The sequence below is a fragment of the Streptopelia decaocto genome (genome assembly GCF_964273445.1).
Source record: "Streptopelia decaocto genome assembly, chromosome: 2".
Classification (NCBI taxonomy): domain Eukaryota; kingdom Metazoa; phylum Chordata; class Aves; order Columbiformes; family Columbidae; genus Streptopelia; species Streptopelia decaocto.
In genome coordinates, this window is record NC_138655.1 from 21,521,197 (window position 1) to 21,545,680 (window position 24,484).

At 35.7% G+C, this 24,484-nt stretch overlaps 1 protein-coding gene across 29 annotated transcripts in view; it reads right to left on the reverse strand.

The window, feature by feature from the left end:
• The window catches only part of RIMS2 (regulating synaptic membrane exocytosis 2), a gene marked incomplete at its 5' end in the record, with an annotated part of 471,635 nt that overhangs the window by 323,633 nt on the left and 123,518 nt on the right, over window positions 1–24,484 (reverse strand). For 11 of the 29 annotated variants that reach the window (XM_082045218.1, XM_082045217.1, XM_082045226.1 and 8 more), the window contains one exon: window positions 8,005–8,126. The exons of the other annotated variants lie outside the window; for them this stretch is intronic. In XM_082045218.1, coding sequence (XP_081901344.1) covers window positions 8,005–8,126 — 122 coding nt within the window. Of the gene's footprint in view, window positions 1–8,004; window positions 8,127–24,484 lie in introns of those variants that run through there. 29 annotated transcript variants of the gene reach the window in all.

The window sequence follows — 24,484 nt, forward strand, 5'->3', positions numbered from 1 at the left end:
TTCTCCAATACACAACATTTTTATTTCATTCCTCATTCTCCTAATTTCTTGCTACCAGAAAGCTGCTTTTGCCTCCTATTGCAAGGCACAGGCTGAAGTGAAGCCAAGGACTTGAAAAACTTCCAACTTCTGCTTCAAACCTTTTATCTCAGAGTAAAGCTAAAATGATACTGTTACCTCCAATGCTCATCTCAGATTTCACAGTTTTTCAGGGGCCAATAATATATTTTTTTATTCCTTTTCCCAGAACCTTAAGGTCCAGATACCAATCTTTCTTCAATTGTTTTGAAACATAGTGCTTTCTATGCTGGAAAGCAGCTCTGCGGAGAGGGATCTGGGGGTTCTGGTTGACAGCAAGTTGAACGTGAGCCAACAGTGTGTCCTGGCAGTGAGAGGAGCAACCGTGTCCTGGGTGCATCCAGCACAGCATGGCCAGCCGGGCAGGGAGGTGATTGTCCCGCTCTGCTCTGCACTGGTGCGGCCTCACCTGGAGCACTGTGTGCAGGTCTGGGCAACACAGGATAAAAAGGATATAAAGGTACTGGAGAGTGTCCAGAAGAGGGCTACCAAGTTGGTGAAGGGTTTGGAGGGGAAGCTGTATGAGGAATGGCTAAAGCCACTTGGTTTGTTCAGCCTGGAGGAGACTGAGGGGAGACATCGCAGCTACAGCTTCCTCACAAGGGGAGGAGGAGGGATCTCTTCTCTCTGGTGACCAGTGACAAAGCCCGAGGGAATGTCAGGAAGATGTGGCAGGGGAGGTTTAGGTTGTGCATTAGGAAAAGGTTCTTCCCCCAGAGGGTGGTGCAGCACTGGAACAGGCTCCCCAGGGAGGTGTCAGGGCCCCAAGCCTGACAGTGTTCAAGAGAGGAGACTGGACAACACCCTCAGACACATGGTGTGAACTGTGGGGTTGTCACATGCAGTTGGACTCGATGATCCTTGTGGGTCCCTTCCAACTCAGGACATTCTATGATTCTATGAGTAAACTTGCATTCAACCTTTACAGTGTGACATCAAGAGTATATTCCTGAGAAATCTAGAGGGACACTAGGTCCGTAGTTGGAAGGACAGCCCTGTCTCACCTGGAAGGAAAGCAGCAGTGCAGCTGCAACACTACTCTCTTCCATCCTCGCCAGTTTCACCAGACCTACACAGCCAAACTTCCCGATTTTATTTGTGCTATTCTGTCCACTTTTAAGTTGTGATAGTAGACATCTAAATTGATTTGTTTTCCCTTCTAATTATTTCCCTACCCAGAATCACACTACACCAAAAAGAACCAAAAAAAAAGGGAAAAAAAATCACGAAACATCAGGGTCCACACCAACAGAAGACACTGAAACAGTAATGGTGGCAGGAACAGCTGGCAAAAGTTCTCTATCAAGAAACACAAAGACTTATCTTAGTTCCGATAAGGAAGGTTTTGCTTTTTGAAGCCTCATGTTTCTACAATGCATTATAATTACTATTACTGACCCGGTAAACTGATAGTGCCATAAGGAGGCTCATTGTGCCATAAATGTGTATGTGATTTAACTTCCTGACCAAAATGGAAAAGAGCTAAAAGTATATAGAAAGAAGTAAAAACAAGGTCAGGGACCACATGACTGCCATTAACCATTTTTTACACGCTGACCAAAGCAGGACTGGTGAACACTCTCTCCGTGAGTTCTGACCACACAGGTGCGAAAACTGAAATATTTATGAGTCTGACCAGCTACAGCAAATGGTCTGGTGTATTGACTTTGCCTTATATCAATACAGTAAACTCAAAACTGGGGCAGTCTGGAGCAGATTCACATAATGTTCATGCCAGGTTTACCAGAGTGACACCACCCTGAAGAAGGGTAAAATAGATAGCTCGGGCTAGTTATTGGTTCAGTCATCAGAGCTCAATTTATCCCCAAATATATTTATTACTTAATCAAGGGTCACCGCTAGCAACTTTGATCTCTGGGTGCCCATGTGGGAACATGTAGTTTTCATAAACTACTGGGATCTTGTCATTGAACAAATCTCTTCAATATGTTTCAAGTTGAGTACACAAAATCACTAGTCATTTTTTAATATCATGGTCTCTGTCTCTTCTTCTTCCAGAAAAATAAGATAATACCCACTTCTTATGGGGATGTTCTGAGGAATGACAGAAATTACTGGAGTCATTTGAGAATGGAAAAATATTTTTTTAATATGTTCTGATCAAAAATGTTGTACTAGGTAACTCAAATATAGATTATATTTCTGTTGCTCTCACCCAGGTGAGGAAAAAAAAAAAAATCAAGTTGAAAGGCATGGTTAATCATTTCCAAATTTAGGATTATTTAAATTTGCCAATTTAACATACTATCCGAATTGAGATAAATTATCGACCTCTGACCCATCCTCTTTTTCTTCCTGGCGTGAGGTTAAGATCATATGCCAGCCAGGATTTTATTACCATCATCATATAACAGCAGCTGATGTACAATGAGAACAGAGAAAAGCCTGTTATGGCTGCAAATATCCACAGCTCTGTGAGATTCATGGAGGAAGCATATGTCAACTTATTAAATCTGTAGCAACTGAGGTGGAAGTAACAGAAGGTATCTCTCTCCAGAGCTGGAAGAAATGGGAAGAGAAATGGTTCTGTAAGGAAATCTCTTACTTTTCTCTCTCTGAAAATATCTGTAACAGGATGTTACAGGGGTCGTTTTTCCTAGAAATGGGGATTTAAAAAACAACTCCAAAAAACAACAGCTGCCAAGACACTATGGAATGCAGAACTCCTCAGAAAGAAGTAGCACTGGGGCAAGTTAGTACATTCAGTTGCTTCCTCCAAGGCAAAGTGAAATCTGAGAAGAATATTTAAAAACTCATGCTACTTGTCCCACTTTCTCCCAAAGTAACAAATCAAGAGGCAAAGCTTGTATGGTGTTACATACACTTATTCACAGCTCAAAGAGAACATAGAATGCTCCATGAGAGAGACACATGGCAAAGGTACAAAGAAGACCAAATGCACAGCTGTAAGAGTCTCTCTCTGCCTTTTACATACAACTTAATGTGCCAGCCAGTCTTCCCCTTGTGTTTACTGGCATTTATATATCTATATATATATATATATGCACATCGGGATTCACCTGAATATGGCTTATGCCTCTAATTTTAGGAACAAAAAAAAGACAGAGGATCATTTGACAGGGATAACATCTCTGAAGTACCACAGATATATAGGCTGGCATTAGCTTAGTGTTGGAATTCTGATGCAAGACAAAGTTAAGAATCTGGGGAGGAAATAGCTTTACTAAGCCTTTAACTCATTAAGGAAAAAATACATAGTAGGAATAAAACTAGAAGTTCTGGATATTTTTTTTCCAATATTGCATGTTTTTTTCAATTGAGAAAGCATATCAGCTGCAAATTTCAGGAAATTATTTAAAACAGGATTATATGAATCTAGTATGGAGGTAAAAAGGGTGTCGATGTGAAAATCCCAACAAACTAAATTTCTAAAGGTAGTTATAGACAAGCTAGTTTTTGAAAGTGAGAAGAGGCAGTTTCAGTTATTATTCAGTATTGTATGTTCAGAATATGGACAATATACTGTCAGTTCTAACATCAATGGTGTGTTTTTATTCTTGGCTCTTAGACTAAAAATATTTGAAAATGCAACATACTCTTGGGATTATAGCTAACCTTGTGCTTTGTTGAACTGATACAGAGTCAGGAAAAAAAAATCAAATCTATTCTACAGAAATATTTCAACAAAACTGTTTCCCAACAGCAACAGAAAATGATCTGCTTCCTTCAATGTCAAAGTAATCATTACTTGCGCCATGACAAATAACAATTGTCTGTGCCAGTAATTCTTGACATCATGTGATGGCTTCATTATAAAACAGAGCATTAGTAAATAGCTCATAGCTATATTTAGGAAATAAAACAGAAAAATAAATAATGAAAATAATTTTTTTTAGCTAAAATTATATTTTCTCTGTAAATATCTGGTTTCACAAACAGGCTAATTTATCAGGCATTTTAGTAACCTTTTGAAAAATCAATGTATTTATGCAACAGATGCTTACCAAGGAATTGAAAAAGTGGAAACCCTTAAGAATCTTTGAAAATATGTGGGTTTAATTTAACAAAAGAAAATACAGTTTAGTTTTTTAAACTAAGTGTGTCTAATTTCAAAACATGCACCATTCCTAAGTCTCTGCTGTCCATAGAATTTGTGAACAACATTTGTACTATTTTGGGGTTGAACATATTAGTTATCTTATGCCCCTGTGTGGCCAACCTAGACAACAAATTCACTTTCACACAGCTGTAACAAAGAAGAAACAACATGTCATGGGAGAAACCAGGTTTAGGTAAATCCATTGCTTTCCATTCTCAGAGAAAAGCTGTGAATATATACCGCAATGTTAAAATTGGACTGCTACTGTTCTGTACAGTTTGTATCAATTTTAGTCACAAAGGAGACTCGCCATTACGCAGTGATGTGTTAATCTGAATATTGCCCAAAGCAACTGTGTCTTTGCAAAGCATGCTGCTACAAAGAGAGCATCTGACAGCACAGTATTTGTACACTATACATGAAGAATGGCAGTTTATCTGATAACTAAAGGTTTTTAAAGACATTTAAAAACTTTATTTCATTCTCTTTAGTCTTTTTAGCCTGAAAGTCATCAGAAAAATGTTAGACTGCAAAAACACTGAAGCTCCTTTGGATGCTGCTTTAGAATTCAGATGTATTGTAAGCACTAAGTATGTTTTCAGAAAAGGTCTCCTGCTTTCTTTTTCCATACTCTGTTCCCAGACACATGAAGAATTTATTCCCCAAACTAGCTATTTGCCAGCTGCCAAGAATGCAAAAATGATTCTTGTGAATTCCTGACATGAGGTACTTCTAATCATTTTTCAATAGAACGTCACTTATTACTCAGGAAATAGCACTACAGTCCCCAGCACAGGTGAAACACAACTTTGAGGTAAAGTCACAGCTCCTACTGCTGCAACTGGCTGGAGTTGGTAATGTCAGACAGACGTGCAGGACCAGGAGAAGGCCCAGTAAACCAGCTCTCTCTTTTATACTCGCAATAGCATCTTACAGCAAAGTGTTGACGTGTAGCAGGCAAAAGAGAACGAAACTGCAATATTCCTCCAACTGAAGCTGTTAGCAGAGATAACTAAACCCATTTAAATGGTAAAAGCAATCTAACTCAGGAGGAGTTGAATATCATTTTGGTCCTCTCACACCAGCTACCATAACACAAAAAATAAGCAAATAAAAACCCAACTCATGTAAGGCTTATATGGGAAATTATAAAAAACTAGTTTAATATATGTTCCTGATAATGTTTGGCATAATATCAGAAATCGAAGGCTGAAATAACTGGCTTTCCTGCAACAAAATCACAGTGTATCTAAATTTCCAGAAGAACTGAAGAACTCCTAGAATACATGATGTAAAATTAATAGGAATGTATTTTCAGTTACAGTTATATGCATACTACCGAGTTCCCTATGACTTTCTGATTTATATTCCATTATCTACTATGCTATTAGTATGCATTATCCTGTTTTCCTCACATTATTACTTCATAAAAGCAGCAGTTGATCATTCTGTGCTTAATGTCAGGTGTTATGTTTCTGGACTCATGACTTTTACTTTTTAGATGCAAAACCAGAAAGAAAAACCTTAAAAAGAAAGTGCATAATTTCTTTTTAGTCTGACAAAATATATAACTTCAAAGTCTGAAGAAACAGACCACATTATACTTCACCAAAGCAGAATCTTTTACATGCTAGAGGTATTTTTGTTTTCCTTACCACAGTTCTGAAACATTAACTCTTAATGCATGAACAACCAGTGTTTAGCAAGTGTGTTACATTAATTGTGCAATGCTTTAAGTGAATAATCTACCTAAAATATAAACTGCCTTGATTCAATTAGAAAAAAAAATAAAATAGATTTTTTTTTAATGAGTAAAACATGAAGGATGAGCCTCTGAAATAAGCGTCAGAAGATTTCTAGTGGCTCTTCAATAGATGACTTCTTCAAAGTCCTTTTATCAAGATCAACTTTAAAATACTGGTACTTATTCAGAAGACAGAATCTTTTTACTCAATAACCTCAAATAACTTTTAACTAACTTTAACTTTAGAAGACACAGAAAGTATTACTTAGTCCCTCATTATTACTGCTGCATATTGTTGAAAAACTGAGGCCACACAGCATTGCTACCTAGAAAAACACGACACTGCTCCTTCAACAAGAAAGCCCACACCAGGTTGAAGGCTAGGCTTTCTAATAATCCTTTCTTGTTTGCCAGTCTTCTAGAATAAATATAATTCTAAATCTCAGGCACAGCAAATGCAATTAAATAATTCTCTGACGTCTTTTGATTTGAAACTGATACCATATGCAGCTTTTGTCAGAGACACACAAGAAAATACACACCTAAAAGCACCATGCGCACATATCTCTAAAAAGAAAAAAAAAAAAAAAAAATCAACAAAAAGCATGCACTTTGATCTACAAAAACAGATCCAGAGAATCAGGACTTGGTTTGTAGCTGATTAGAACAGTTGCTAAGGGCTTTGTTGGTTGCTGCAGGCCTGAAACTATGCACTTGGAAATATGCACTGTTTTACAATCACAGTTGATGATACATAAATTATTGCTCCATTTTGTAGAGCTTCAAAGATTTCACAGTACACCAAAGGGACGTAAGAAAAAACTCATTGACTATAGATTTGACAGATACATATGTGTATATATATATATATAAAACATAGTTCATTTAAATTATTGTGATTACTAAAGCTACCTCCATAATTTTGCATGCCCAATTAGAAATTCATAACCAAGATGTCAGAACTCGAACACAGTAACATTAAATAAATATTAAAATATTTATAAAGGAAACACGAGCAGTAAGGGAGAGAATCCTTACAGTAATATTCCGGGAAGTAAAATGGTAACAGTCTTCTGAGTATTAAGTGCAAATATCATTGCATTTTAGAAATAATATCCCATTTAAATGGGATTTCTCCCACAGATACAGAGAAGAAGAAATGTTGGATGTAGACTCTGCAATATTACTTCCACCCTTTTTCCAGAATGTTTCCATCAGTGCACTATCTCTATAAAAAACTACATGGTTCTTTTCCTCCCTCATCTGCACTCACACTCTTTTAGATAAAATTCTTAATTGTATTTACTGTTAATACTTAACAGCTGTATGAATAAGTTCTAATCAGTATTATAGTATTTTACTGAATAATGCCACAAAAATGAGTCATTATTAATTCAGTTTACCCCTCAAAAAAAAAAAAAATCCTAAGAAACTAATTTAATAACCATCTCGCACCAATAAACAACAAATTCTCCCCATCATTTCTAATTCCCACAATATAATAGCTTTCATAAAAGGACAGCCTACAGAGCTGACTGACTTGCTGCAAAGCAGCCACTGGTCACCTATAATTTGGCCAGTTAAAAACATTATTGAAAAGCATCGCCCACAGTATCCAAGTCTTGTAAAAATAAGAAACTCCTTTCTGCCTATTTTGCAAATGGTATGTAGGGCTACTAATTTACATCTTCCAGCAAATTGTGTATGGTTAAACAGACACATTTTTGAGCATTTAATCCTTTCACTGCCACATCCACACAGGAATGATTTTCTCAGACAAATTTGTTTATGAATATTTAATATGCTTTAAGGATTACAGCTAATAATGCTAGCTTCTAATGGCAGCTAATGTATTTGAAAGATACATAACCATCTTAAATATTTTATTCTATCTTTTCTGGCTTTATTTCTGCAGATTGGGTTCTCATTTAAATCCTTACATAAAACATAAAAGCACCAACAGAAGAGACTCACTGCTACCATAAAAATATTAGTATCTGACAGTGCAATTATAACAGTACTTCACTGGAAAACATGCAAATAGATTACTATCTGCAGAAGCATAGAAATAGTAAGGCAAAAATGTTTCATTTCTACTCACCTAGTGTTGTTCAACGTTTGTCCAAAAATATCATTTTGTAAAATATTTGGAGGGGATGAGAAAACCCCATGAAAATGAGATAAAACAGAATTGCAGACCTGGCGCAGCGTCTCAAATTGCATTTTCTCTGTTTCTTTACCTTCTATTTTTCTTCACCACCTGTCTTAAAAGTCATCTGTTTTGTACACACCATCAAATGCAAACATGCCAATCAAGTTCCATATTTCTCCTGATCCCTGTAAAAACTGTGCCTAAATGAGCACGGGCTGATGGTTAATTGTACAGTCATTATTCTTCTAATTCAGTCGTAGAAGATTTAGTACCCGTGCGGCTTTCTCCTGACTGTAGCAAGAATTCTAAACAGCAGTGAGCTTTTTGGGCATTCCCAGCTGAAGTGTGAAGCTGAGCTGCTTTCATGTACTCTACTCATATTTCTCTAAGCCTATTAAAAACACACAGTGAATAGATGCTGTCGTCAGGAGTTTCAGCACATCTGGCTGCCAGCAATAAAATCTCAGAAGTAAAAAAAAATGAGGACAAGGCATCCTCACACTGTTACTACTGTCTAAGAGGAGGAGGATTTCTGCATCTTCCCCTCCTCCTTCCCTCCCCTCTAAAAATGACTAACATCACTGACTGTGTATGTAGGGTTTGGTTTTTTTCTTTCAATGTAAAGGCAGCTCTTCAGAACAGAAAGATCACACTAAAAAATTCTTCATATAATAAATAACATGTAGCACTGAGACTGTAACAGTAGATCTTCCATCTCATATCTGAAAAGCTATACCGTACCTTACGTGAGATAACATGTTTTTCAGTGCAAACATTTAAATGTAATATCAATTCATGACTGAAGCAAACAGTACACATTCTATACATAACTACTCTGTCTGGTACTGTACATACAGCATCAAGGCAATGATTTATCACGCTACCTTGAACAACCACTAAAAGGAACAGCTGCATTATGTATGTACTGCATTTAAAATTAAGAAGTCTTCAGCATCTTTTAAAAGTTTATTACACAGAATCAGCCATGATGCAACCAAGCAAAATCAATCACTTCTCTGGGTGCTCCACACCTGTCTACTTCGAGGAAAACCCACTGCCTTACGAGCCTGCGTCTCCGGTACACACACAGCACAGGAAGTCAAAGAGCAAGAAGCACAATCAGTCATCTAACAGAATACAGCGAGACTCTGCAGCATAACATGCACAGTGAATACCATTAAATGTACAGAAAATAAGCATCCCTGACTGCAGAACGTATTTTTTCTCTTTTCTTTCAATGCTTGTTCTGTAATGTCATCCTCTGGCACAGTACAGAATATATTCTATCATAGACAAATTGAAAAATAACAATTAAAAAGATTTTCCTTGGAATATCTCATTTTCTATCCACAGCTTTTAACATCTTAGCACTAATTACAAAATCTCCAAATAAACCAACATAAAATGAGGGCCATTATTAAAGCTCTTCCACTGAAAGTGATTTTAATCCCAGAAGATCTGGGAATAAGCAACCTTCCAGCTAATTAAAAGTGTTGTATTGATGTGCTCAGAAGGGAGTACTCATCCAGGTTTCTTTGGCCAGAAGGATGGCAGCAACAACTCAGATTTTCCATAATAAAAAAAAAGAAAAGAACAAATTCATCTCCAAGCCCCTCTAAAAGAGCTATAGAAGACTCCCTACTAACACCCATGTTAAATATTAAAAAAAAAAAAAAAAAAAAAGATACAAAAATCTGCTACTAAAACTGTTCCCAAAACTCATGTGAAAACCACATAAAATAGTTTTTAGTATCTATTTTTATGCCTATAGCATACTATGCAGTATGGAAACATTTGCATTTGAGGAATCTATTACAGTTTGTCGTAAAAAGCACCAGGCTAGACGTATGGCAAAAGTCCTAACTGTTGAGATCTTGGATTCGGAGCTAATGAGTACTTATGACTACCTTTCTATAACAAAATTAAAACTTACTATTTGGTAACCACTTTACTAACATTACAGAATATTCATGTTTGTAACATAAAAAAAAAATTGCCTATACATTCGTTCCATCAAAAAGACAAAATTTTTGTATCCATGGCAGGAAACAGAATCATCTCATTACAAATGATTCAACTTATTCTAATAATTATTAGACTTACATGCACCGCTTAACAGTTCAGAGATGATGTTGACCGTGGAGAACCAATATTTTATGGTATATTTCAATTATATCACCTTTTTTCTTTATACTTTCTGAATGGTCACCAAAGCCAAAATGTCCCTGTAGTTGCAAACAAGGTCTAAACATCTGACACTTTCCTTTCTATCTCTTAATTTTCAGATATTTAAAATGGAAGTTATGACATACATTCTTTATTTTTTTTTTTTTGTAAAATTGTTCTAAAACTAGCGACAAAATGGGAAACGTATTTAAAACCTCTATATTTTTTTTCATTTAATTCTGAGGTAAGGAATGGAGAGTACTCTGTAGCTATTCAGGCAAGTATAACCTTTAATATGGAAGACATAAAAGGATACATTTAAAGGCAAATACTCCTTAGCTGCTACTAGCAGCAAAATTCATCTATAATGACAGAGGGTTTGTGCAAATACACATGTTTTTGGACACCTGGAATTTTCATCAAGATTGAACTTACTATTGATAGAAGTATAGGGGTGGATATTTCAAGAAATAAATGCTACAGAAAAATAAACAGAATTGCCTTTGTTTCCTGACCCTTCTATTTTTATTCAAGAGACCCTTTGGCCAACAAACAATTCCTTCCCATATTTACTATATGGATTATTATTATGGTGTTAAGACTATATTCTAGACTTATTCCTAAACCCTTTTCTTAGTTACTTCCATATTTTCCAAAATGTAATCATTTGGGCTGAGAAGAATCAAGGAAGCAAAGAGGCCTGGCAAGAAGGGGCTGGAGGAGGTGATGGAATGAAGGAGCATGAGCTGAGTGCCCATTCTTTCAGAACCAGAATGGAACTGACAATCAAAAGAACTCTGTGGAACCACACACAAAATTTACTTTCTGTGCATTAATATTGTCTGAGAACAAAACAGTACAGAAACTAGTTACGTTATGTCAATCCTGTTAGTGATCTTCAAATGTGTCAGTGCCTTTTATATTAAAAAATTTACTGTGGTGAAGGGCACAGGGATTTAGTGTCATTTTTAAGATTTAGGAAATTATATCCTCAGCATCCCCAGATTAGAAGACTCACATAAGAATTCTGGAACAGACAGATTTTTTTGTTGTTTGTTTTTTTTTTTTTCTTATTTGATATTTAACTTACTTAAACTTGAGATTTCCTATTCTGTTCTTGAGGTCACTCACTCTACACCTTTCAATATCCATATTAGAAGAAAAAGAAGTCCTACCTATACAGGCTTCTTTTTACAAAACATCCCTAATTGTGTACTTCAACACACACCAGGTAAGCCAAGCACTACACAAGCACTTGCAATTCTGGCATTTCCTAACATCTGAGGGCCCGATTCAAATAATTTCTATAGGGATTTTTATTATTGTATTTTGTGTATTTATACTTACATATAAATCTAAACACTGTTGCTGATTATACTTTGATAATGATACATTTCATTTCTACACCAGTTTTACAAAGGATTTCATCGTCATGAACACAAAGTGCTTTAAAGATATTGCACAGAATAGGAAAAACGATTACCAAATAGTCAAAGCAAATACCAGACATGGCTGACAGCCTATTTCAAAATGAAAAGACAAGCCTGGGAAAGCATCATTGGATCCATTAAGCCAGGCTACACTGAGATCCATACAGATATCTATTTCTCTAGCCAAGCGGAATCTTAATAAAAACCCTCCAGCTAAGAGCAGTTTGGAAGAAAAGTTATTCTAGAAAGCTCCCAAGTATGTATGGATATTTTTTCAATTTATATAAAACATTTCTGTTTCAAATATAAGATTAAACTTCTTTGAAAATAATTCTAGGATTCAGAAAGCTCTTAAGGTAAACCTACTGTACAAAGTTGACAATATGTACAAATATGTTATCTCAAACATTACTTAAAGGTATCACTTCTTTATAATAGCCACACAGAAAAGATATTTCACAGAAAGTTATATCTTAAACAAGGTAAAGTCAAGCAATCCCATTAAAGCTATATATTACAGCTCGTAAGGCAAAGATTGTCCTGTGATAAAAGATACTATCAACTACAATTTTGGATTCAATTCCATTATAATTTATTGGATATTACGTAAGTATAGTTCAATGGAATCACAGAAGAAAATGGCAGAGATGAGCCACTTGGAGTATGAGGGTAAGAGTGAGTTTTTCTAAATGCACATGGATTAAAACATTTACTTATTCATCTATACAGTAAATAAAATTGGGTAATTAACCACACATAAATGCCTGTAATACAGCTACCATTGCTCTTCAATATGTCCTTACCAAAGCATTTAGCTAAATATTTAGGATTTTAAAAAAACTGACCATTTAGGCATTCTCATTATAAAAAGAAAACATATCTGAACAAATGCTTTTCAGACAGGTAAGTTAATGGTGGCCTTGCACATTGCATGATATTATATTACTGCAGTTCATAAAACTACTCATTTTGGGTCAGATTAGCAAGCTGATGCCCCAAGCTGGGACATGATTTTAAAGGACTAACTGATATATAAATTCAAGGCTGGATATTTCACTTTGCTACTGCAAGTGAGATGCAACCAGAATTCCTTTGGCAGTAAAGCACACATTCATTTGTATTTCTTCACATCAATGTTCAGCTTCACAAGAGAAGTTTAACAAGAACTAAGCCAAAATCTACAACTGTCAATTTAATCACATAAGAAAAGGAGTCATAGAAGCCAGTATCTTCAATACCTAGGATAGGAAATTATAAAGAGAGGGATGCCGATAAAGCCCCAACCCCAAAATGATAAAAGTACCTAAATCCAGGCTGCAGCAAAGCATCGGTCTCTGCCCAAGAACTGTAAGAATGAATCCTCTTCTTGAGCAGGCGCCTGAGCAGTCATTCAAAACACACCCTTCTTTTTATTACAGGAAGCCTGGCAATTAGAACAGTGCCTAAGAACATGGAAAACTGAGTCCCTGGTTCCTCTCCTGACTACCTCAAATATGCCCACAAAGTCCTCATCAACACCCTCTTAGCTATTCCAAAGGGAATTTGTCTTTGCTGTTGAGGCTGTTCTCTCTCCCCTAAAATAATTAAATATTGAAAGAACTATTTAATTCACTGAGTTAAACATTCATTGAGAACAGAAAAGTGATACTGATTTTATTCCCTGGTAGTGAGGTCACAGATCTACAATGGAAGATACTGAAATTCCAGCTAAGAGATCAAGCCTTGTTACAGAAAATATCCACTAACAAACTACAGTAATGTAAAATAAAGTAAATTCATCCTTGTGTTTATCCACCAAATATTGTTTTTTCTTGCTTGTATTTTTATCTCAGTATCTTTTGCATTTCCCTGTTTCCTTAGTTTCATTTTTGAGGCATTGTATCCATATTCATATATTTCTTTTCAATGTCCCTCTTCATCTTCCTCCTATTTAGCCATTTAACAGTAATCTAGATTCTCCTTTTAGCCTAAGCTACAGATTTTAAACTAAGGATGTGAGACTTAGAAATCTGGACAGTCTGTTTATCCATTTTTTCTGTCCATATTACCGTCTATCACCATGGTTATTATGCTTGAGGAAAGTGGTTAATTTCATACAGGCATAAATATCAAAACAGTTAAATTCCAGCAAACTGTGTGAAAATCAGCATCATCATAGCAGGAGAAAGTCAGTGCACATAGAAGAAGGGCGGGCAGAACTGAGCCAACTGATTTTGGCAGTAGAAAGACAGTAAGAATATGGTTAATAAATAGCCACATCATTGCCATCTTAAGTTTGACGATACCATCTTAAGTGATAGGAAAAGGTTCTTATTGTGATTCTCCACATCTCAGAGGAAACATCATAGGCTATATTGATTCCAGTGCTCACAGAACCACCTCTCCAGTATTTTAACTTCCTCATTCCTCAGTTTCCAGTGGACTTGCTGCTACTGGTATTCCATGCACAAAGGAGTAACCAAAGTTTATCTCATGTTCCACCAGCAGTAATACAAAATAATGAAATAATAACAATTTATCCTTAGAATGAGCTTTACAAAAATATCTAATCATCACAAACTTTGTAAGTACATGATCTATTAAATACTTCAGGAAATGAAGCTTCAGTGATCCAGTTCAGGTTACAGATAAGAATAATGACAGTTGTCCAGAGAAGATGTATGAACCCAAACCCATTCTCTTACTTGCTGTGTTTAGGGTGCTAGAACTTTGCTGTTCCAAAATCTGTTGAGCTGCCATTCCCTGTAGCAGCCACTGTCAAGTAGCCTAATTCCAGTGAAATCAGGGATAACGCTCCATGCCAACAGCCTCTGGATCAAGGCCCAGAAGCACAGTTCAGCACTCAGCCTCTAGCACATTTCCAGATCTTGGAACTGCTCCGGTGCCCATGGAAGCAGTCGGTGTGCTGCTCCTCAGCCATGAGCTCACCCAGCAAGGACCACTACACTCCAAAGGGTTAAGAGGACACTCTCATTAATCTACTTACATTCAGGATAAAATACAAAGATAAGCTGTCAGTTTACATTTTACACCTTTACGGGAAACTGGATATTCCTATCTCTGAAAATTCTCAGAACTAATGTCATTAACATGGGGGGGAAGAAGCAAGCAAATGTCTTTTTTTAATGAAATACAAAATTAACCTTGACACGTATAGATTTCCAAGAAAGTAAAGGAGCAAAGACTACATCAACCCAAAAGGCTAAGTCCTGATGGGAGATTCCAGATCTGCTTTGGCCTTCCTAAACAGGAAAGTGTCAACTGTCCCTAATTAGGTATGCTGGAGTTCTGTGATGAGACCAAACAATTCATTTACATTTCCCTGTGTCTAATCATCATCTAAGTAAATGGGAGAAATTATCATGATCCACTGATCAGTATGGCTCTAAAACTTTTTAAAAGGTGACAAACAAGTTAAACATGAGATTTTATTCATTTGAAAATAATATATTTTACAAATACATATTTGGAAGCTGGGATTTTACCCTATTTTGACCAGCTATGGCTTAAGTAAATTCTAAATGTATGAAAGGAAAAAAGAATTGTGAAAGTTAAATGCTAGATGACTTGTGTATTATAAAGTTTCAGTGTTAAAAAAAAAATCTACATTTTTAAAAACTCAGATAAAACAATGAAAGGTCTGATTTTGCTCCTGATGCGCATACTAGGAAATGCGCCATATGTTCACTTGAAAAATCCTGCTGTTAGGCCTAATATGGACACACACAAAAACTGGCACTGACCATCCAAGTTGCGCATTCCAGGATGAGTAAGATAGAGGAAAGAAAAAACATAAATTGGACAAGGGAAATACAAAAATTATCATTTGTCCTTTTGTTAGAAATGGTGATAGACTATACCACAACAGTACTACTTCTTGAAATGATTCAGTAGGTATGCCTCAGAACCAGGTATGCCTCCCAGTATAATTATTTTTAAGCTATCTTTAAAATGAACAACTTTGACTTATTGGTTAATTTCCTTAGCTCAATATAGATTATGGCTTCTCAAACCTCTCCACGGAATTCTCCTTCATGCATTAGTTGAGAGGTAATATGGGAAATTTTATTTAAATGTGACAAGGCATAGAATAGTTGAAAACAATTACATGAAATGTTTAATCTTAATTATTTCTCTTATCTCTCTCCGTCTCACGCTTCTGAATATTACCCAATATATACAACTTGCATGGTGAAACAAAAGGCTTCTACTTCTAGGGCAGACCACAAAATAGAGAAAAAGCACAAGTTGCATCTTCTGAGTCGAACACATCAAGTGATATAGTATGGAGTTTGAGGGGTTTTTTCCAGCACAAGTGGTAAGGCACTTCGAATTTTGCTATTTTGATAATAATATCATATGCTACATAACATGTTCACAAAAACAACTCTGAACACTAATTTTAAGTACATTGTTGCCTACCTCTGGTTTGCAACAAAGCTCTAGTGCCCAGTTCCTGCCCCACCAGATCTGGGCATTTCTAAGTATTCCTTGCTTAGGGACTTCTGTGCTTAAAAAGGAAGATGTTATTGATTTTAGGCAAATTCAGAGTTGGAACTTAGATTGTCTGAATCATTGCTTGAAGTTATCAACACAGATCACTAGATTCCACTTAAATACAGATGACTACGGTACATGGTTTAGAAGCCTAGCTATCTTTTTCTTCCTGTATAATCAATAGAAAGGAGCAAGTAAAAAAAAATCACGTGACCAAAAATTGCATGAGTGCCCAAAAATAGGTTTAATGAAGTGTTCTTATGCTTGTCTAAGTACCTTATTTAGGAGGTATGAATATAACTCTGTGGTTGCATTTCTATTGCTGGATCTGAGAGCACTTTCCAGTTCCTGCCCTGGCTGTGTTCTGACAGTATGCAACAAAAAATAAAAATCCAGGTGTGCACATTCTCTTCCTTTTTCCTGCCCATGCATTGTCCCAGCAAACAATCCACACATTTTACAGATCTGCATGTTTTCTAGCAAAATTCCTAGTGATGGTTAATCTCCCATATTAAAAAAGAATACCTAAAATCTAGGGATACATGGTTTTTAACACACTACCCTGACCTAAGACATAATTTATCTAAAAAGTGCTGGGACAGAATTTATATTTGGCAAACAAAAACAACCTATTTGTCTAATAAGTGTAGCAATTGCTTCTTCAACCTGCAAGACCATAATTCACACATACTGCTAATTTTGTTTCATGTCTGCAGGACTGGTAGGTTTCCTACAAGAGAAATATATCTGTTTTTTTCCATTAAATAATACACATTTGTGCCTGTTCATACATGGGGTATAAAATATATATATAATATTTTAAAAAGTATTTAAAAAATACTATTAAGATGGGAGAATTGGGCAACTGGAGTTCGAAAAGGTCTAACTGAGACTTCATTTCCCTGAATAAAGGAATAGCTGCTTTACCTGACAGGAACAGAAAGCTGTTATACTCTGGTTGAATAAGCAGAGGACTATGTGTAATACACATTTGATAGAGCAGGCTCAATACGCAGTAGATGCTGCACCTTGTAGAATGCGTGGAGTAGTATATTTCAACCAATTTTACCTTCAGCTGACTCACAATCAATTGATATTTCTTTGCACCTTATTACAGTACATGAATCCTGCTTTATGCCTCATTTGCAGTTCTGGATGGTTCACCAATGAGATGTGTCTCACTAGTCAAGAAGTGTTGGCCTAGAACAGAGATTTGATTGATTTTTGAAACAATGCATTGAAAACTTCATCTGCTACAAAAGAGACTTCTGTTTTTCACCTTCATCAGAACTTACTATTTGCCATTTAAAAAAAAAAAAAAAAAAAAAGGAAAAAAAAGTGATTTAAAATATTACAAACAAAGTATTATGCAAGATTAATAATGCAAAATACTGAAAACAGAAGCTGAAAATACATGGACTAACAGTTTTCAGACATTATTCTTTCCTCTCTACCTCAGAATGATGTATTAAAGTGAAAGTTGATTTCCTTAGTGCTCACAGGCAGTTTGTACTTTTACCTCTTATTCTCCAGATTGTACCAATTTAAGAGAGAAGATTAATAGCACAAAGCAGACAGCAAAAATTAAGTCCTACAACAGCCCACTGATGATTACCAACAACATAAGTGCAGCCAACACAGTAATGATTTCAATAGATACACTCAGGTAAAAAGAAGATGTTCTCTTTGTGAAATACAGAGTTATCATCCTCTTTGGAGGAGATCCTTTACACAAAAACTTTTTTGGGGGAGCAGGCTCATCATGAAGCCCCTTAGTATGTAAAGTAACAGCTACATTGATCCTGAAGTTCATGGTGGTTATACATTGCAGAAATTATATTTTAAGAGATTTATTGCAGTATCTCCACTTTCAGATGACTGATTTGGACCTTTAAAGGTCTCCAAATTTGTGTTGAGTGTCAATGTGTCCAAGTGATCTGTGATGGAAACAAAGGCTAATATATGTGTAAACTAGAAGACAGATCATTCTCCAAATGACAGTAAGATTAAAATTGGCCTTTTCATTTTGTAAAACAGGAGCTAAGAGAACACATCTACTGGATTGTTTATTAATTTCTGCTGTTCGCTACACTGGATAAAAGTTGGAGCCTTCCATATCTTGGTAACGAGTTCAAAGAGACTAATTTATCTTTCTTTCATGTCACTATAAGATTTATGGTCTCCTGGGTTGCTCCTATCTTCAGCTGATTGGAATACCAGAAGAATATTTTCCTGATGATCACACACCTCTGGAATTCATTTTCTTTGACAGTGTCACGGAGCCTGGGTTTTATCAGGACTAAGGCAGTGTAACTATCTTACTTTGGAAAGATTTCCATTTAATACCGGAGATTTATGTTAGTGGAGTAAAGGCAGTGCTGGTCATTACGTTAAAAGCTTTGGAAATGGGGTCAGTGTTAATTTCATTAATGATTGTTATAATAACTGTAAGGCTTCATGGTACTCGATGATATACCATAGTATAAATTTCCAAATAAATCCCATTTTTAGAGAGAAAAAAGTACTTCTGAGTGAAGTACCCATATGCCACATAGAGCATGAAATTTAAAATGCTTGTCTTGAGGGAAATCTCCTGGTTTAGTTAACTTCACTGGGCTTCACTCTGAAAAGAACTGACAGCTTTTGTGAAAATCTGCAAATGAGACTCGAGCATTCTTATAAATGTGTTTAATTACTTGAAGAAGGAGCAAAGAAGTAAAGTAGGCAAGAATAAATGGTATTGATCTAAGCCAGTCCATCAGTCACTACTGCAATGTAGTCTGTCATCATCCAGAACAAGGTTGTCGAGGAGGAGAAGCTGAGATACTACTACTATTGGTAGTAGCATCCAGAGTTTCTTTTGAGTGAGTCTCATCTCTAAAATATTCCTTCCTTTTCCATTGTTTAAGTGACACATCTTCCTTTATTCCGTCTCACTCTGATTATCATGGAAGAATCTCTGCATCAAAAAAAAAAAATCTGCTGTGTTGCAACTGTATTATTTTTGCTTTCAACTTTATTTCATTCAAAGATCCAATTTCTTGCTTCAAATATTGATACATATTTTCTAAAGGAAAATAAATTCATCAATCGTATTTACTTGAGCTAGGAGGCATGAGAAGCACCCAAAATATACATTTTTTTTTAAGAAAAGGAAACACCAGTTAAATTGAATTTCTTTCAATAATTCCTTTTGAATGGTACAGGAAGACGAATCATTATATGTCCATTTTAGGAATAAAATGCAATTATCTCAGCATCGTGAGGAGGTGAAATTGCTGAACCTAACTGTCTAGTTGTTGATTTTTTTTATATTCAAGAGGTGTGATTGTAGGACTAATTGTGATTCCTCTTCTAGCTTAAATATTTTTCACAGTTCTAACTGGAGCATAAAGATACAACTGAGGCAGGTCCATTTTTTTCAGCCCAGTACCTCATGGCAAAGTCAACAAGATTTAATTAAAATTAATCTACCTCTGGGAAAAATGGTTTTGTGCACTGATTTGGAACTTTAGAATGCAATGTCTCTCTGAAGCTTCCCAGTTTACTTGGAATTACAAAGAAAATCAGATGCTTTCTGCTTTAATTTTATCTGCTCTAATGGCTATTTTTTTTAGGTGATCATCAAGGAAGTCTATCATTTAAAGTCTAGGATTTTCACTAAGTCATTACAGAATAATACCTTTTGCAGCTAAGATACATTGCTTTCTATCCGTTCATTACCATAAGAACTGTTGTCCTTGCTGTTTTCTTTTTGCCAAAGAAAATAGGTTTTCTGCAGCAAAGTTCATGGTTTGTACTGCTACAAGCTGCATAATAAAAACTTACTTTGGCAGATAAACTACATCCAGGGACCCATTCAAGGACATAGTATCAGCTGACAAAACACTGGACCAGAAACTAGGAAAACTGTGTTTGGAGTGACTTAACTTCATTTTATTCTTTGAAAATGATACACTTACTGAGGTCCCTAAGAGCATTTCCAGGAAGGCCAGTGCTGCAGAAATGGGCACTTTCTGATGTCGTTTTATGAAACACCAGGGCATGATTACAAGACACAGCGCTGCACAGGGCAGAGATGTCAGAACAAGTCACGTATCCCCAACCCACTGCATACCATACATAGATATTACCTTGAATTTTAAAACTCCACTTTAAGTTAAGAGGCATTAACTTCAGGTCACCTACATTTTCTACTGAACTTCAAATGACATTGTACCGCACTACTTTGCTGGAACAGGTAACTATTCCCTTAAAATGCCTGTGATTGTCTTCCTTTTGGTTAGTAAAGAATGCAGCAAGGCCTGTTTTTACTGAAAGGTGTAAACTGACATTTCTCATAGCTTGGGAGAGAAGCATCCACATATTTTAGCACAAATCTGAAAGGACACTTACGAATGGTTTCAGAATTGTTGGAAATTGAGGAACAGAGGTGAGATAGAGCTAGGGGAAAGAAAAAGAACTCGGCTAGAGAAGAAAAGGATGTCTGTCTTCAAGTGAAAGAATACCATGGGTACATCTTCGAAAACACTTCCAATGTCTAGCCCAAGTTTGGGAAGAACTGACATCAATGAGAAAGAGATGATGATATACAAAAGAAAATGAGCTAATAAAATAAATAAATAACCAGATAAAGACATTTCAGAGTAGCCAAACGGATAAACAAGGAATTGGCTTGAAGAAGGATCAGAAAACAGAACAATCATGCTAAATACAAGGTAGAAAACACAATGGCATCACTTAATAATCTAATTTTTAGTTATGAAAACACATTCATCCTGGTCTTATTAAATTTATTTTCAGTTATATTTTTCCTAAAATCTGACTTAATAAAATAGATTGACATTTACTAAAATTATTAAACTTGTCATGTAAAAAATAAATGACAACTAAATTGCACTACAGAAGTCATTGCTTCATCTTTTGTGACTGCTATGGGCACAAAGAAAGAGCAAAAGAAAGAATTTGTACCAGTAATAATTACTCATTGTCATTAATTTTCATTCCATCTATATAGCTATGCTAAAGCATGAAAATAAAAGGCTATTCATTTAATTGCATCCTGAAAATTCCAGAACCACTTTGCTGTCAGAAAACACAAACTTGAGCTAGCAGAGTCCTTTATTAAATGTTACCCATTTCCCTTGGCTGTGCTCCACAGATGTAACTTATTCACCTTTACACACCAATTCTGTAAGTATGAAACTCAAACAAAACCTGTTATTTATACTTCTGAGGAGAAATTAGCCTCCAAAGAACAAAGCACAGCACAACTAAGGATTATGAACACATAGTGAGCTCTAACATTCATGTTTGTGCAAGGTCAATAAAACAGCACTTAAGAAGACCTGCTCAACCCAGAAAGGTACTGGCCTCACTAATTTAAAAAATTGAATTAAAAATGCTACTACCCTCATTTTTTTCTCTGGTATTGCTTTCTTTCAGGGTCAATTTAGCTAAAAGCAAAACTACATTTAATTCCATAAATGTTAGCTGCAGTCAGTACTTAACAAAAAATGTTCCATATTCTGATACAGCCACAATCTGTGTTTACAGATATAGATCATTAATGGTCTTCTAGCACAGTTAAAGAAATAGCTGTGATATACAGAAACATAACACTGCAATGGAAGGCCAAACTCTCCTTCTAAGATACCAAATACCAGCACCGAATAACAAGACTTCCCTAAGTTCATTCTGCATAAGAATGAGAAAAATCAAGTAGTAAGTGCTAGTTTTCAGTAAGAAGTATGCAACATATATGCATAATTAAGAAAAAAAAATCAAGTAATCAGTAACAGTAAGCAAATGCAAACATCATGTTGCAATGGAATTATTTTTGAAAAGGTACTCTATGGTAAATCGTGAAAATGAAATTCCCTAACACTGACATGAGATTTGCTCAATGCAGAGAATGACTGCAGCTGAGTTCAGATTGTCACTTAGAGCTGGAATTCAATCTCTTTGTTATGTGTTTAATTAAAACACTCTTTCATGTTTGAAAATAATCACAGCAGTTGTAGCAGTTGTTAAGGTAGGTTAGTTCTGCGATGCTTAGGGAAATTTACTCTTTCTCTCTTCTCCAGAGATGAGCTTTCTCTAAAAAAAAGGATCCTAAACTGTATCTACCTTTGGTCAGAGCCTCAACGCTACTCAGTACAGATTCTACAACTAAATAAAGGTTGGCCTTAAAAATTTATTTATTTATTTATTTATTTATTTATTTATTTATTTATTTATTTATTTTGATAAAACATCATCAGAAAAAAAATTAAAAACAGCTGGCTCCTTGGTTGTTCTGCCGCTTTGGATAAAATAACAGTGTAGAGAGGGAAGCAATGCACATCTCAGAAAAACCACACCGAAGTGACAGCATGGCTGCGTGTCCTGAGTGTTGTGTTAGCATTGTCACTGTTCCTGTGAGCAGGAGATCCACAAAATCGACATTAGGAGACAAACAAAATTGCACAAACAGTTTTGTTTCTCAGAAGACAGACAGTTCTGCAAAGGCAACAGAGAGAAAAAATTCCCCCTTTTTCCAGGATGTTAGAGTAGAATGTAAATGCCATAACCCATTGCAACCTATTAGTAATAGGCAGAAACATAATATACCTCTTATAGGTAGTCTGGGCTGTTAAGAGATAATGTCAGCACCATTCGGGAACTTCTTACAGAGACTCTGCATTACAGATGATACCAAACTCCTTACTCATCCTTGTAGATGTAGATTAATCCTTGTCAGAAGTGTCTAATTATTTCATTAAAACTTCTGTGCTGAAGGTTTTCAGACTTTCTTGGACCCAAGGTACTTCTTTTCAATAATTAAATACTGCATTTTCTCTGGCTCGTTTCCCATACATTTCTATTACTTACTCTGGCCATAGATATTATTAATATCCTTTTTATGCCATTCCAGATTGAGAAAGCACATAAGCATAGCTTTAGTTTCTTCCTGAAAACTGGAATAGCCAAGAAATGTTGATCCACAACACAAAATCTATATGTAAAGGAATGAAATAATTAGGAGTTCTGTGGAGAAGAAACTAACTTGCTTGTTCAAAGTTATTACCTCCAGAATCATATGAAGCATACAGTGAAATGGAAGACAGCACAAGAAACAAAAGCAAAATTACTGAGACTGCTGTTTTCAGACCAACATTGTTTTCACTTTACAGCTTCAAGGACTGACTACCAAAGTGGTGAAAAATGCTGGAAGAGAAGTAGGAAGATGAAGATAAAACCTTATTCACATGCAGTTCAAATCCCGTAAAACTTAAATCTTTAGTTAATACATTAAAAATACTGTAAGGTACAGGGAAAGTCAATGACAGCTCATTGCAGTCATGCATGGAAAAGAATAGTGATTGAATTTGAAACTCAACCTGCAAAATACTTGTACAAAGTATTAGATTTATTAATGAAGTGAAAGAATACCATTATGCTTTCTCAACAGTTGTGGGGTTTTTCTACTATAGTGGGCAACAATGTTAAAAAAAAAAAAATAATGTCAGTTAATTCTTACATAAAGAATTCTAAAAAGTTTAGAAACACTGTTGTCCTTAACAGATACTTCTGAACACAAACAAATCTGCACATACCATTGTCAGTCTTGGATACCAACTTCCTTACTTTAAACACTACCACTATACTATCATTTTAACATTCCTCACTGTCTTTAAATATGCCATCTGGTATATAAAAACATAAGTGAAAAAGTTAAAATGCCTTGAGATTATTGATACTTTCAGATATTCTTGGTTCCCACATGTTGAAGTAAAGATTGTACACTTTTCTAAGACACCTGGGCTAAAGATACATCAACTCAGGTACTTAGAAATAGAAACAACCAAAATCAGATGTGGCACTATAGTGCTGTGTCATAAGTGTTTCAGATGAAAATTAGGGATTATCTTGGGAAATGACAAATTTCTGGCCTTACAGAAAGAAACATAATTGACCGATTCTTTAATGTCACATTGTCGTATTGTAAATTGCAATAAACTGCCATCAGTGATGTTCTCAGTATCAGTTGTTCATAATAGTGCAATTAAAGAAGAGCCATTTGAAAAATACGTAATATGAAGCAGATGGACACACATTTTCATTTATTTAATTCATGCTGCTCTTTGATATTTCTCAGCTAGCTTACGCCTGCCTTTTCCTCTTTCCTCCTCTTATTTTGGTCTCTTTTTCCTCTCTCTTCACACCCTGACATCCCCAACTGCAGTCCCAAAAGACAGAGCCTATGCTGCCAGCTCATACTGGCACTCCTTCCAAGAATGGAAGCCAAGGGACACGGGGGACCGCTTTCATTCTACTGCCATTGGTAACGCAAC